The following is a 15,769-nucleotide window of genomic DNA, read 5'->3' on the forward strand; positions in this document are numbered from 1 at the left end:
TTGCATAGTAGGCTGAGAAGTGCGTTCTGGCTACTAGGTACGACATATATATATATATATATATATATATATATATATATATATATATATATATATATATATATATATATATATATATATATATATATCGTAGAATCGCTGTTTACCAACGTACCTGTGGACGAGACAATCGGAATGATAGCCGACAGAGTGTATCGTGATCCAGCCTGTACTCCTCTTGACATGCCAGAAAGTATTCTGAGGAAACTACTCCAAGCTTGTACTAAAGAGGCACCCTTCTTGAGCCCGGATGGGCACATGTATAAGCAAGTAGATGGGGTCGCCATGGGTTCTCCCCTAGGTGTCCTGTTTGCAAACTTCTACATGGGTACCATCGAGCAAAAAGTCTTAGTCGACATGAACTTGAAACCGGCCATATACTGCAGGTATGTTGACGACATTTTTACACAGGTACCTGATGTCAGACATCTGCAGGAGCTGAAGGAGGCATTTGAGCAGAGTTCCGTGCTGCGTTTCACTTACGAGACGGAAAAGGATGGGAAGCTGCCTTTTCTAGATGTAACAGTCATGGAAAAGGGCGGAGGTTTCCACACTGCAGTCTACACTAAGGAAACAAACATAGGAATGTGCCTAAATGCCAACAGCGACTGCCCCGACAGGTACAAGAGGAGTGTTGTTAACGCATACGTCGACCGTGCTCTCAGCCACAGCTCAGAATGGAAGCAAGTCGACGAAGAACTCTGTAGGGTAAGGCAGGTCCTAGTCAATAACAGCTTCTCCAATGGTTTCATCGAAGACATCATAAGAAGGAAAGTGAAAAGCCATGCAACCTCTGAAGAGACAACTAACACAACACCTATACCCCCTATTAGACTATTTTACAGGAACTTCTTTTCCACAGCTCATAAAACGGAGGAAAGGGTCCTGAAAGATATTGTTAATAGAAACGTTATCCCTACAGACAAAAATCAGAGGATACAACTGACGATTTACTATAAAACCAGAAAAACGGCCAGCCTACTCATGAGAAACTCTCCAGACACAAAACAGAACGCTTTAAAAGAGACTAACGTCGTCTATGCCTTCAAATGCCCACTTGGGGACTGTAAGCTCCAAAAAACCCAGTATATAGGCAAGACAACAACATCTCTTTCTAGGCGTTTAACGATGCATAAGCAACAGGGCTCCATTAAGGAACATATAATCTCTTCCCATAACCAAACCATCGCCAGAGAAATCCTAGTAAACAACACAGAAATCATCGATAGATACAGCGATAGCAGGCGGCTTGACGTTTGCGAGGCACTACACATCAAGAAGTCAACACCAGCAATCAACAGCCAATTATTGCACAACTATATTCTACCCACCTCAAGACTCCGCTCCAATATAGAAGCATCAAGAAATATGGACCAATAGGCTTTCTACAAACACTTCTATTCAATACCCATTGTTTCTGTTCTGTCTTGTGTTGATACTTTTAATACCCTATTAATATCCCCTCCTGTTCTGTCTTGTGTTAATGCCACATCACCCTTCCCACCTCACTCAAATGTAGATATAATATCAGAGAGACGTAAGTTCTAATCAGTTGTGTATTTGTGAAGTCTTTGAAAATGTAATAAGTTTTACGAAACGCGCCCGTGTCGCGTCAGACTAGAAATAAAAATGAATTTTGGAGAAGTGATTTTTGATTTACCTCCAACAGTGAAGCGTAATGTACGAAAGATTGAGAAAATTCGTGTTAGAATTATTAATCTTACTTTTTCGGTCATATTTAATAATATATGTCTACAGGAAAGACTGCTACCAAAATATACTAATATATACACCCAAAGTTGAACGATGAGGAAAATAAAAAACTTGTTTCAAGTTGGGAATAGATATATCCATCCTGATGGTCAATATTACCTCTCAAACAGACATACACAGATGGGAATAATGTACACAGATGAACACAAATTCACGCAACAAATATAATGTTCAATTTCAATATCAAGTAAAAAACAAGACCAAGAATTTACCTCTGTTTATTGTGCAGTAGTCCCAGTAACTGGTGGATGTAGGTTCCTTAATCGGGTCTGTGCCGCACCACATTTTATTACTGCCAGTCTCAGTGCACTCCCAGTATTCCTTTCCCTCATAGTTATACGGGAACACACACTTGCCACTTTTTTCTGTAAACCTTTCCTCTGAGGAGTTAACAATAAAAATATATAATTTATTCCAAAACTCCTTTAAATACAAATATAAATGTAAAAAGCCAAGTATGACATCAGTTTCAAACTGCCTGCGGCCGTTTTCAGAACTTTTGAATTATATAATATGATGAATGGTCAAGTAACTTGTTTTTGTAAGTCAAGCAGACCACGACGTCTCAACAACAGCAACTCACTCAAGCAGGAAGAAAAACGCTAACCCCACTCTAGCGTAAAGTGAGCGATTGAAACCTTAAAGAAAACTGAACGTAAAAACCATGTTTATTATAAATTAAAAAAATTATTTCAGATTTACCCAGACGGGAGATTTAACCGGCATCCATGTACCAGGAAGGATTGGTTATTAATGTCAGACAATTTTTTTTTTTCAAACAATCTCCGTATATGATCAATTGTTATGAGATGGGGCCCAAGGAGCTGAAGCATGCAATATAGGGTGAGTAACTATACGAAATTATTCGCAGATGGTGTATCCGTATTATTATAAAACCTTTCTGAAATATTTTAACTGAGCAAATGAAACAAAATGTATAGTGTGAGGGAGACACGCGGCAGTAATGGACGAGGAGGCGTGCTAATACCACCATTGTTAATTATAGTGTGGGATTAAATGTTAAGAACACTAGTTACAACAATTGACATATTGAAGAGGATGAATAATAAATGACATTATTGTAAGCTAAAAGAGGCACTGCAAGACCTAAAGGATCTAGACGCTGAAGAGATGAGCAAAACGAATGATAAATTATATTATTGTCTGAAACGTAATATGGAAGGATCTGGACATAATAGAATGAGTGTAACAGGATTATATCTCAACTTAAAAATTTACAGAAGCAGAGGAAAGCACAGGTAAACCATTAAAGAGGATCCACAACACTTCAATAATAGACGACAACTACATGATATCTGTAAGGAAAAAATTGTAAGAACTACTGAACAATTTCTCAAATACTACTGTCATAATAAAAAGGCTACGAAAAGGCTCGTAGAGCATCTGGAGGGAAATAACTTTGTAACGCACTACCAACATGGGTTCAGGGATAGTAAATCCTTCCTCACAGGTTTAATAGAATTCTATGACCAGGCAACAAAAATTAGGCAGGAAAGAGAAGGGTGGGCCGACTGCATTTTCCTGGACTGCCAGAAAGCCTTTGACACAGTACCCCATCACGGGCTCTTAAAAAAGTTGGAGTAACAGGCAGGAGTAAAAGGGAAGGTGCTCCAGTGGATAAGGGAGTACTTAAGCAACAGGAAACAGCGAGTAACGGTGAGGGGGAGACATCGGAGTGGCGAGATGTCACCAGCGGAGTCCCACGCGGCTCAGTACTTGGACCCATTCTGTTACTAATATATGTAAACGATCTTCTGGAGGGTATAGACTCGTTCCTCTCAATGTTTGCTGATGAAGAAAAAATTATGAGAAGAATCATGACGGATGAAGATAGACAGAGACTACAGGATGACCTGGACAAACTGGAGGAAAGGTCGAGAAAATGGCCTAAAGTTCAATTCAGGAAAGTATAAGGTAATGAAATTAGACGAAGGGAGCAGGAGGCTGAACACAAGGTATCATCTGGGAGGTGAAATCCTGCAAGAGTCAAATAGAGAGAAAGATCTGGGGGTTGATATCACACCGAACCTGTCCCCAGAGGCCCACATCAAAAGGATATCATCAGCGGCATATGCTAGACTGGCCAACATAAGAACTGCCTTTAGAAACTTGTGTAAGAAATCGTTAAGGACCCTGTATACCACTTATGTAAGACCAATCCTGGAGTATGCAGCTTCAGCCTGGAGTCCATACCAAGTTAAACACAAGACAAAGTTAGAGAAGATTCAGCGGTATGCCACCAGGCTCGTCCCGGAACTGAGAGGAATGAACTACGAGGAAAGGCTAAAGGAGCTGAACCTCACATCCCTGGAAAACAGAAGATGTTAGTAAGTAAGGGGATGTTACGGACCAGAGTCCAGCGTCGGAGCACGGAGCAGCGACGACAACGCCATCTGTGAGTCCGCTCCCGAAACCCACTCCAAATGGACGACGCCATCTAGTGGTGACAGGATAGGCCAGCAATAAGTGTTGGATTCCTGTCCTAGTCAGCTCATGACGTAGCCACTGCTGACCTCTGGTGAGGTGGTGCTTAGACAGTGAACGCCATCTATGGAGTGAAGAGGTGGACGTTTCTGTCTAAGCTTGTGAGTGAAGCGTCCCAGTATTAATGACGTGTCTGATTGCAGAGTCGACCTGGGACTGCTGTGTTGGACGATGGATCAGTCTATCCAAGGCAGCCAAGGTCTCTTCACCAGTCTGCTTTGAAGAAGCTGTGAGCCACCCCTGGACGAACTCTGTTGAGAGTGTAATAGCCTGCCTGAGGCATGGCAGTGTCGGGAATCGCCTTATCCGGGGCTGGCTGGTGGAAGAGACTAGCCACTGTGGTGCTTAATAAGGAGAGTGATCAGCGGGTCACACGAGGCTCCTGCCTAGGGCTCGCAACCCTAGTATCAGTTGTGGAGTGGCCTATACAGCGAGGCTGACCAGTACCTGCCAGCTACAGGCTGGATTGTGGTTGAAGGCCTCCACGACGAAGCACCCAGTGGGACTGTGATTTGGCTGGCCTGTGGCCAGGGTAGATTCGTCATAGTCATAGTGGATTCATCGTGGGCCACGGAAGAAGGAACCAGGGCTACCCAGAGTGAACATCGTTGAGCATCCAGTGTCTTCGGAGGAAGACGCAACTGTACATAAGTGTAGTAATAATCCCCGCGTGCGACTGTTACTTATTTATATATGGTGGTGGTAAATATATTAGAAAAACTGGAACATTTGTAACCCTCCCCTTTAATTTAACTTGCGTTACGGAACACACCCCTTGAAAGCCTCTACTAACTTGGGGCCGGATTCCCAAACTCTACTACCATCAGAGAAGAACCCGGTTGCGTCCCAGTAGGGCCGTAACAGGGGAGACATGATAACCACCTACAAAATTCTCAGGGAAATTGACAGGGATGGACAAAGACAAACTTTTCAGCACGGGTGGGTCACGAACAAGGGGACACAAGCAGAAACTTAGTACCCAGATGAGCCACAGAGACGTTAGAAAGAATTTATTCAGTGTCAGAGTAGTTAATAAATGGAATGCACTAGGAAGTGATGTGGTGGAGGCTGACTCCATACACAGTTTGAAATGTAGATATGATAGAGCCCAATAGGCTCAGGAATTTACACTGCAAACACAAAAAATAAAACGCCACCCAAACTCCCAGGTTATGTAGCTTTCTCAAATGTTGGTTCACATGATGTCGGTATCGTGACGTATGTTAAAAGTAACCTAGTGTGTAAACATGTTAAAAACCACAAAATTAACGACTCATATTATCAGCAGTTTCAGATTGCTACAGTGACCGGGTTTCTTGACTTAGTTAATGTATATGTAAGGTGCGATCAAATGGTGGAAGCCTCTCTCCCAAAAATTACCAGCAGCTCTCAAACCATTGTAATGGGTGATTTTAATGCTAGACACACTAGCCTGGGTGACCCCAAAACAAACGGGTATGGCAGAGTCTTTGTAAAATACTTAAGAGATAATAACATGTCCGTATTCAACTTGACTCCTTAAGCGTCACACACCTCATGGGTGGCAGGCTTGATTATGTCATTGGTCACGGTCTCATTTATAATGCTGTCGGAGGATCAATTGTTCATGAATTAGTTAGTCATCACTTTGCCATATTCAGTTCATACACTATCAATAATGTCAAACCCCTAAGCTTTGAAAAAAAAAATAATTAATATCCCTGAAAATTTACACATGCTCTTCAAATTCCGCATTTCCGAATGGTATAACACTTACTGCTTTACTACCGTCAATGCATTATATGAGGACCTGGTCACTGAAGTAACCGCTTTTTATGACAATGTTGTAAAATCCACAAGACCCAAAACAGTGAAGAAGGGACAGAGGTGGTTCACTGACTCACGCCCTGCATGACAGAGTTCTATTCCTAGCTGAGCAGTATAAAACACATAAAACAGCTGACACCCTCAACATATTTCTTAAAGCCAGCCGAGAGTTTAGAGAGCTAAAGGAACAGGTGTATAACCAGCACTGGGAACAGTTTCTGCAAGGCATCAATCATGCAACATCCTCATCCCAAATGTGGAATAAAATTAAAAGATTTCTCGTCCTAGCAGTCGTCAAATTGATCACCATTCACCTGTAGACTATGTCGACATGATATTTCAGCAATATGCAAGCACTGCTAGTATAAGCAGCCTGCCCCTAGATGTGCAAAACTATCTGGCTAGTACCAAAATAAATCGTAACTTCAATATTGAAATTGCCTGTAGTGAAATAGGGCCTGATGATAACTATGGCATAACCCCTTTTGAAATTAAAAATGCACTCAAGAAAGGTAAGGCTACCTCTCCTGGAGAGGATGGCATCACATACAACACCATGAGAGTACTTGCTGAGTTGCCAAATAGCCCTTTGCTAGAATTGTTTAATCAAAGTCTAAGGTAGGGTGTTTTACCTGACCGCTGGACACAGGGACTTATAATACCCATACCCAAGCCTAATTCACAAAAATTTAGACCCATTTCTCTGACGTCGTGCATGTGTAAAGTTCTTGAGAGAATTATTCTCGACAGACTAATGTTTCAAATCAAGCCCCACCTTGCCCCTAACCTGTATGGTTTCCTTCCTGGAAGAAGCACACAAACTTGCTTTGCTGAGTATTTTATCAGAGAGGGAAACTCTCAGGCGGCATTTATTGATCTCCAAACTGCTTTTGATACAGCAAACTGAGAAATAATCCTAGAACAGCTAGCCTCTTTTGGAGTTAAGGGAAGACTGTTGACATGGCTCAGGGGTTACCTGAATAACAGAACCGCCTCAGACCTTTTCAAGGGGGTCAAAAGTAAATTCTGTGCACCCTTTGAGTTGGGTACACCCCAGGGTGGAGTGCTAAGTCCTACACTGTTCAATGTTCTGATGCATAAATTAACAATTGATATTCCCACACTACCTGACGAAGCCGTCATTTGTTATGCCGATGATATATGCATTGTTGCAAATTCCCAAACTAGACTGCAAGCTCTACTTGATTCATTCGCTGCTAAAAGCATTTAATGTGGTCTTGTTATCTCTATAACTAAATCTAGAGTTCTCCATCCCAAGAGAAAACTCATGTCCCTATAACTTTCAAGGTTAACAACCAGAGCATTGAAACGTGTGGGCAGCACAAATACCTCGGAGTTGGTATTAATAGTGACATTGTAAATGATCTACACCGTAGGTTAAAAGAAAGACTAAAACCATTGAGAACACTTACTGGTAAGAATATTGGTATCAATATTAAATATGCTAGACTATTCTATATGATGTTCGTTAGATCTCGCGTTGATTATAATGCTCTGCACTTAATTAATTTCCCCTCCTCTGTGTTGGACAAACTTGAAGTAGTACAGAATGAAGCCATGAGGATAATTCTTGGTGCCCCAAGATGCACAAGAATCATCAACATGAGGGAAGAACTGAAGCTTCCAACCATACTAGAGAGAATAATGCAAGTCAACACTACCTTTTGCCTTAAAGTCATGAGAGATCCTACATCTCCTGCATTGCTCAGAGACAAATTATTTAGTGCTGTTAACACCCTTTTGACTGGTGCCGACATACCAACTCACTCCTTTTATGATAATTGGCTGAGCAACAATGCTTACAATCTCATTAAACTTAACATTCCTTTTAAGTGCAATCTACCTGTCTCTGAAATTCCTCTTTATCTGTACCCCACCATTCAAGTATCATACACACCTGTCACCAAGAAAGATAATGAGAATCTTGCTCTTCTCAAAGCTGTCACTCTTGAAACAATTGCCTCCTCCATCGAGAGTTTAAGATCTCACGAGCACTGTGTCTACACCGACGGCTCAGTCCAATCCTCTACTGGACGGACTGCAGCAGCATGTAGGTTTTATAGAAATAATATTTGCACAAAGACTGTCAGTGTCAGGTTAAACAACTGGCTGACCTCCACACAAGCAGAACTAGCAGCATTACACTTAGCAACCAGTACATTAAAAAACATTGGAGGAGAAATAATATTCTGTGATTCAAAGTCTGCTCTTCAAGCAATCGAAAACTTCTCTTGGAAGATCGACAGCAAGAACCTCATACTCCCAGTTATAAATGACCTAATTGATGCACAGAGTAAAGGGTCTCGAATCTCCTTTATATGGATACCTTCACACATAAATATAACCCATCATAATGAGACAGACATTGCAGTCAAATTAGCGTGTAACAAGTTTGAAGTTGAATTAGATCTAGGTATCCCCATCTCTGCTGTCAAAACTGTACTGGTCCAAACATTTAGATCTGATAGGAAAGAACTTACTGACACCCAACGACCTGAAAGTACTAGTATAAAAAGCTATGATTTGTTCAGATCTGAAACCTACATCTATGGACAGCACAAAACGTCCACTAGACTGTGTTACCTGGTTGATACCTGGTTGATGGGGTTCTGGGAGTTCTTCTACTCCCCAAGCCCGGCCCGAGGCCAGGCTCGACTTGTGAGAGTTTGGTCCACCAGGCTGTTGCTTGGAGCGGCCCGCAGGCCCACATACCCACCACAGCCCGGTTGGTCCGGCACTCCTTGGAGGAATAAATCTAGTTTCCTCTTGAAAATGTCCACGGTTGTTCCGGCAATATCTCTTATGCTTGCTGGGAGGACGTTGAACAACCGCGGACCTCTGATGTTTATACTGTGTTCTCTGATTGTGCCTATGGCACCTCTGCTCTTCACTGGTTCTATTCTACATTTTCTTCCATGTCGTTCACTCCAGTACGTTGTTATTTTACTGTGTAGATTTGGTACTTGGCCCTCCAGTATCTTCCAGGTGTATATTATTTGATATCTCTCTCGTCTTCTTTCTAGTGAGTACATTTGGAGGGCTTTGAGACGATCCTAATAATTTAGGTGCTTTATTGCGTCTATGCGTGCCGTATATGTTCTCTGTATTCTCTCTATTTCAGCAATCTCTCCTGCTCTGAAGGGGGAAGTGAGTACTGAGCAGTACTCAAGACGGAACAACACAAGTGACTTGAAGAGTACAACCATTGTGATGGGATCCCTGGATTTGAAAGTTCTCGTAATCCATCCTATCATTTTTCTGGCTGTCGCAATATTTGCTTGGTTATGCTCCTTAAACGTTAGGTCTTCAGACATTATTATTCCCAAATCCTTTACATGCTGTTTTCCTACTATGGGTACATTTGATTGTGTTTTGTACTCTGTATTATGTTTAAGGTCCTCATTTTTACCGTACCTGAGTACCTGGAATTTATCACTGTTAAACATCATGTTATTTTCTGATGCCCAGTCGAAAACTTTATTAATATCAGCTTGAAGTTTTTCAATGTCCTCAGCCGAGGTAATTTTCATACTGATTTTTGTGTCATCTGCAAAGGATGATACGAAGCTGTGACTTGTATTTTTGTCTATATCTGATATGAGAATAAGGAAAAGCAGCGGTGCAAGGACTGTACCCTGAGGTACAGAGCTTTTCACTGCACTTGGACTAGATTTTATATGGTTGACAGTTACTCGCTGAGTCCTGTTTGACAGAAAACTGAGTATCCAGCGTCCTACTTTACCGGTTATTCCCATTGACTTCATTTTGTGTGCTATCACGCCATGGTCACATTTATCGAAAGCCTTTGCGAAGTCCGTGTATATCACATCAGCATTCTGTTTCTCTTCTAATGCCTCAGTGACTTTGTCGTAGTGCTCAAGTAGCTGTGAGAGGCACGATCTTCCCGCTCGAAATCCATGTTGGCCTGGGTTGTGAAGGTCATTGGTCTCCATGAAATTGGTGACCTGACTCCTAATCACTCTCTCAAATACTTTTATGATGTGCGATGTTAGTGCAACTGGTCTATAATTTTTTGCCAATGCTTTGCTCCCTCTTGTGTAGAGGGGCTATGTCTGCTACTTTAAGTGCATCTGGTATCTCCCCCATGTCCAAGCTCTTCCTCCACACTATACTGAGTGCCTGTGCTACCGGCACTTTGCATTTCTTTATAAATATTGAATTCCATGAGTCTGGACCTGGGGCCGAGTGCATGGGCATGTTTTCAATTTCTTTTTCAAAATTTAGTGCGCTCTTGTTTATATCAGTTATATTTACAGGGGTTTGAATATCCCGCATAAAGAAATTGTCTGGATCTTCCACCTTCATGTTGTTTATTGGAGTGCTAAACATGTCCTCATACTGCTTTTTTAGGATTTCACTAATTTCTTTGTCATCCTCCGTGTATGAACCTTCACTTGTACGAATAGGTCCAATACTGGCAGTGGTTTTTGCTTTTGATTTCGCATATGAGAAGAAATATTTTGGATTTTTCTTTATTTCCTGAATTGCTTTCTGTTCTAACTGCCTTTCTTCAGTTTCATATGAGTGTTTCAATTTCCGCTCGATTTCTTCAATCTCCCTATTTAAATTATTCCTTCTTTGACGGGAAATTCGTGTCTGCATAAGCAGTTCCGTTATTTTTTTCCTGCGTTTATAGTGTCGTCTGCGTTCTCTTTCTACGTTAGATCTCTTTCTGGCTTTCCTCAAAGGAACATGTTTCAGACAGACTTGATACGCTTCTGAAGTCAGTTTTTCTATTCCTTCTGTAGGACTTGTATTATTTAGAACAGTTCCCCATGGAATGTTTGTAAGTTCCCTGTTTATTATCTCCCAGTCTATCCTTTTATTATTAAAATTGAATTTACTGAATAGCCCCTCTCGCTTTATCAACGTTTTAGGTCTATTCTGAGTATTGATGGTCGTTTGCACTTCAATGAGTTTGTGATCTGAGTATGTGGTATCTGATATCGTAATGTCTCTGATAATGTCTTCATTGTTCGTAAAGACCAGATCTAGAATATTTTCATTTCTCGTTGGCTCCGATATCTGCTGATTGAGTGAAAATTTGTCACAGAATCTAAGTAGTTCTCTAATCTGTGGTTGGTTAGGTCCTGATAGATTTCCTGGTATAATATTATTGTTTGCTATTTTCCACCTGAGACTAGGCAAGTTGAAGTCACCTAGGAAGATAATATCGGGTATCGGGTTCTCCAAATTATCAAGGCTATTCTCTATTTTGCTTATCTGTTCTGTGAATTCCTCAGCCGTTGCATCTGGCGGTTTGTATATTAGTATAATCACTAAATTTATTTTCTCTATTTTTAATCCCAGTACCTCTACCACCTCATTTGTAACGTTTAGGAGCTCCGAGCATACAAGGTCTTCCCTAATATACAGACCCACTCCTCCATGTGACCTAATTTTCCTATCACACCTGTATAGGTTATATCCTGGAATCCAGATCTCACTGTCCAACAATTCCCCTGCATGGGTTTCTGTGAAAGCTCCAAATACTGCATTTGACTCCGTGAGGAGGCCATTTATGAACTGTACTTTGTTGTTTGTTCTTGTTTTCAGTCCTTGTATGTTGGCAAAGATGAATGAGGTTACTCTATTAGTGATAGTTTGAATGGGAGACTTTTTCGGCAAGTCCATTATTCGTGGACATAATGAGTTTGTTCTGACCAGTACTGATTGTTGTAGGGCAGTTTTCTGTCGTAGTTGTAGTTCCCTTTCGGTGGGTAATTGTATCTGTAATTCTGGAATGCAAGTGGATCTGGCATCCAGTTCCATACACTCTCCATGCTGCTCCTTTTGAATTCTCTGCCGATCTGGTATAAAAAATTTATAGAGTTTCCTCCAAATTCGTTATCCTGCTTGCCACTCTTTATGTAGCGTTCCGTGCCTTTCACGTGAAAGTGTGGGCAGCTAAGGTCATAGCATTTTCTGTCCTCCAGTGAGGTTTGGCACATGTCAGGATGGAAAAACCTACATATTGATCCAAATCGACACTCACCTTTCCTAAGCATGTTTAAACATTTTTTGGGATGTTGGTAACTGCATTCTAATCCTTTCTTATTACCAGCATATCTATGTCTGCATATGCCCTTTGCATAAAATTTGCATAAGTCTGTCCTTCTGTTCTGAATTGCTCTATCGAGAACCGTCGTGGTGTCTGTACCTATCGAGCTGTCAGTGCTGTCTGGTACACTTTCTAGTTTACTGTCATCTACATCCTAGCCTACTGAGTCAGAGTTTACAACTTCCTGAGTTTGAGCCTCAGTTTCATCCCTGACTATAGCCTCCGCCCCTTGTATATTAGAATTGTTGTTCCTTTCCCACTCCTTCTGGATGGCTGGTAGGCTTCCAATGAATGATGTTTTCCGATCATGCGTCATGTTATCTAGAAGGTTTTTTTAGGATATTCCAAGCTGGCAGGTCATTTTTACACACCCAGAGCAAGTGGCCAGCTCTCAGTGCCGTAGTGTTACTCACTCCTGTACAAGCTGAATGGAATCTAGTCTTACAGATATAACATTCAATTCCCGTTACCTTCGTCTTTAAGAAGTTGTTACAGTGGCCACAAATTTGTTTATTTACTCCCATATTGCCTTGTTTTGTTGTATATATCTATATATTTATAATATTATATGTATATTATATATTATATGTGTGCCACAAGTGGTTGCAAGGATCAGGTTGGGTTACCGTTACCTGTGGCAAGTGGCTGCAGGTGACGGATCTCCCAATCCTAAGTACTCCAGTTGCAAACTCTGTGAGCAGGAACTACGGCACGATCTCCCGCACTATATCACTGAATGCCCAGTTATTAGGCCTCTCAGACCAGTTGGCATGAGGTACCTGGAGCTTTGCAATTACTTTATTCACTCTCGTATTGTTGAAGATATCTCACAGTATACCCAAAATTTGCCAGTGCAGGCTATTAAACACATGGCTGTATGACTAACCATCCTGCGAGATGGGGACTTGTATTACCACTGCTACCTTATTCAATCTTGTGTTGTTGGTATCCTCAAAATGCATCCAGAGTCTACCAGTGCAGACTGCTTATCACATGCCTCTGTATGACTAACCATCCTGTGTGATGGGGATTTTTTGGCATCACCTAGTTAGCTTTTTTGACACACTGTACTCCACTTCATATAGTCTAGGGTAGCTGCACTAATGCAGATGTACCTCATTTCTTAATAAAAAAAAAACAGTGAGGTACACCACAACCACAGGGGTAAACTCTTGTCACATTAACAGTGAGGTACAACACAACCACAGGAGGAAGCTCTGTCACATTAACAGTGAGGTACAACACAACCACAGGAGGAAGCTTTGTCACATTAACAGTGAAATACAACACAACCACAGGAGGAAGCTCTGTCACATTAACAGTGAGGTACAACACAACCACAGGAGGAAGCTTTGTCACATTAACAGTGAAATACAACACAACCACAGGAGGAAGCTCTGTCACATTAACAGTGAGGTACAACACAACCACAGGAGGAAGCTTTGTCACATTAACAGTGAAATACAACACAACCACAGGAGGAAGCTCTGTCACATTAACAGTGAGGTACAACACAACCAACATATCACAGGAGGAAGCTCTATCACATTAACAGTGAAATACAACACAACCACAGGAGGAAGCTCTGTCACATTAACAGTGAGGTACAACACAACCACAGGAGGAAGCTTTGTCACATTAACAGTGAGGTACAACACAACCACAGGAGGAAGCTTTGTCACATTAACAGTGAGGTACAACACAACCACAGGAGGAAGCTTTGTCACATTAACAGTGAGGTACAACACAACCACAGGAGGAAGCTTTGTCACATTAACAGTGAGGTACAACACAACCACAGGAGGAAGCTTTGTCACATTAACAGTGAGGTACAACACAACCACAGGAGGAAGCTTTGTCACATTAACAGTGAGGTACAACACAACCACAGGAGGAAGCTTTGTCACATTAACAGTGAGGTACAACACAACCACAGGAGGAAGCTTTGTCACAAAATCAAATCAAAATCAAAATGTTTATTTAAGTAAGGTACATACATAAAAGAGATTTTACAAAGAGTGATGGATTTATAGTTAGGGCTAGTACATACAATGCCTAAAGCCACTATTACGTAAAGCGTTTCGGGCATAAAAAACTTAAATGACTAAAGCTTAATACTAATTGAGCATAAAGAGTAAAATGAAAACATGGAAGGAAAACATAGCTGAAAAAGCAGCACAAATACAATTCTGTCGACAAACAACGCTCTTTAAAAAAAACAGACATTGGATGACAATAGAGGGGTAAGGTAGGTTACAGGGAATTTATTAGGTATAGCTTCGTTATCTTAAACTGGTTGAGAGAGGTACAGTCTTTAACATGGTTGGGAAAATTCCACAATCTGGGTCCCTTGATTTGTAGAGCATTTCTAGTTTGATTAAGTCGTACTCTAGGAATATCAAAACTGTATTTATTTCTGGTGTGGTGCTCATGGGATCTGTTACAACCTTCTATGAAGCTTTTAAGGTCAGGATTGGCATTACAGTTTAGCGTTTTATATATGTATAATACACATGAGAGAATGTGCAGTGACTTAATGTCTAACATATTCAGAGATTTGAGTAGGGGTACCGAGTGATGTCTGGGGCCAGAGTTGGATATTGTCCTAATAGCAGCTTTGTGTTGAGTAATTAGAGGACGTAAATGATTTTGAGTAGTAGAACCCCAAGCACAAATACCATAGTTGAGATATGGATAGATGAGGGAGTAATAGAGTCACCAGGGCAGGGCGTGGTACATAATATCTGATCTTAGAAAGAATGCCAACAGTTTTTGAAACTTTGTTTGATATATTTAGAATGTGTCCCTGGAAATTCAGCTTGTGGTCAATGAGAATGCCAAGGAATTTGCCATCTAATGTGTTACAAATTTGGGTATTGTTTATTTTGAGATTTATTTGATTAGAGGATTTATTGCCAAACAGAATATAGAAAGTTTTGTCAATGTTAAGGGTGAGTTTGTTGGCAGTAAGCCAAAGATGGACTTTATTTAGCTCAGTATTTACTGTGGCATTTAGAGCAAGGGGGTCAGGACTGGAGTAAATGAAGGTTGTGTCGTCAGCAAATAGAATTGGTTTGAGGTGTTGGGAGGCATTTGGAAGGTCATTAATGTAGATGAGAAAGAGGAGAGGGCAAAGTATGCTGCCCTGAGGGACACCAATGTTGATGGGTAGGGTGAGAGAAATTGAATTATTCACAGAAACATACTGGAGCCTGTCAGTAAGGTAGGATTTGAGGTATTGCAGGGAGTGTCCTCTGACTCCATAATGATGTAGTTTAAGAAGAAGGTTTTGATGGTTGACAGTGTCAAAAGCTTTACGCAGGTCCACAAATAACCCAACAGGGAACTCATTTTTATCAAGAGCTGTATGAGTCGAGTTAAGCATACTATTAAGTGCATCGTTAGTGCTTTTTTTGGGTCTGAAGCCATATTGGCAAGGGCTAAGTATATTGTGTTTGGCTAGATAAGAGTAAAGCTGCTTATAGATAAGTTTTTCAAAATTTTTGGACAAGTTTGGGAGGATTGATATAGGTCTGTAGTTGT

The 15,769-nt window shown here is 41.1% G+C and overlaps 1 protein-coding gene across 1 annotated transcript in view; it reads right to left on the reverse strand.

Annotated features, from left to right (window-relative positions):
• LOC123759109 (uncharacterized) overlaps positions 1-15,769 on the reverse strand; it is a 215,674-nt gene that overhangs the window by 144,983 nt on the left and 54,922 nt on the right. Inside the window, exon 16 of the mRNA XM_069329283.1 lies at positions 2,025-2,192. Within this exon, the coding sequence (XP_069185384.1) occupies positions 2,025-2,192 (168 nt within the window). The remainder of the gene's footprint in view (positions 1-2,024; positions 2,193-15,769) is intronic.

The sequence above is a fragment of the Procambarus clarkii genome, chromosome 22, assembly GCF_040958095.1.
Source record: "Procambarus clarkii isolate CNS0578487 chromosome 22, FALCON_Pclarkii_2.0, whole genome shotgun sequence".
Taxonomy (NCBI): Eukaryota; Metazoa; Arthropoda; class Malacostraca; order Decapoda; family Cambaridae; genus Procambarus; species Procambarus clarkii.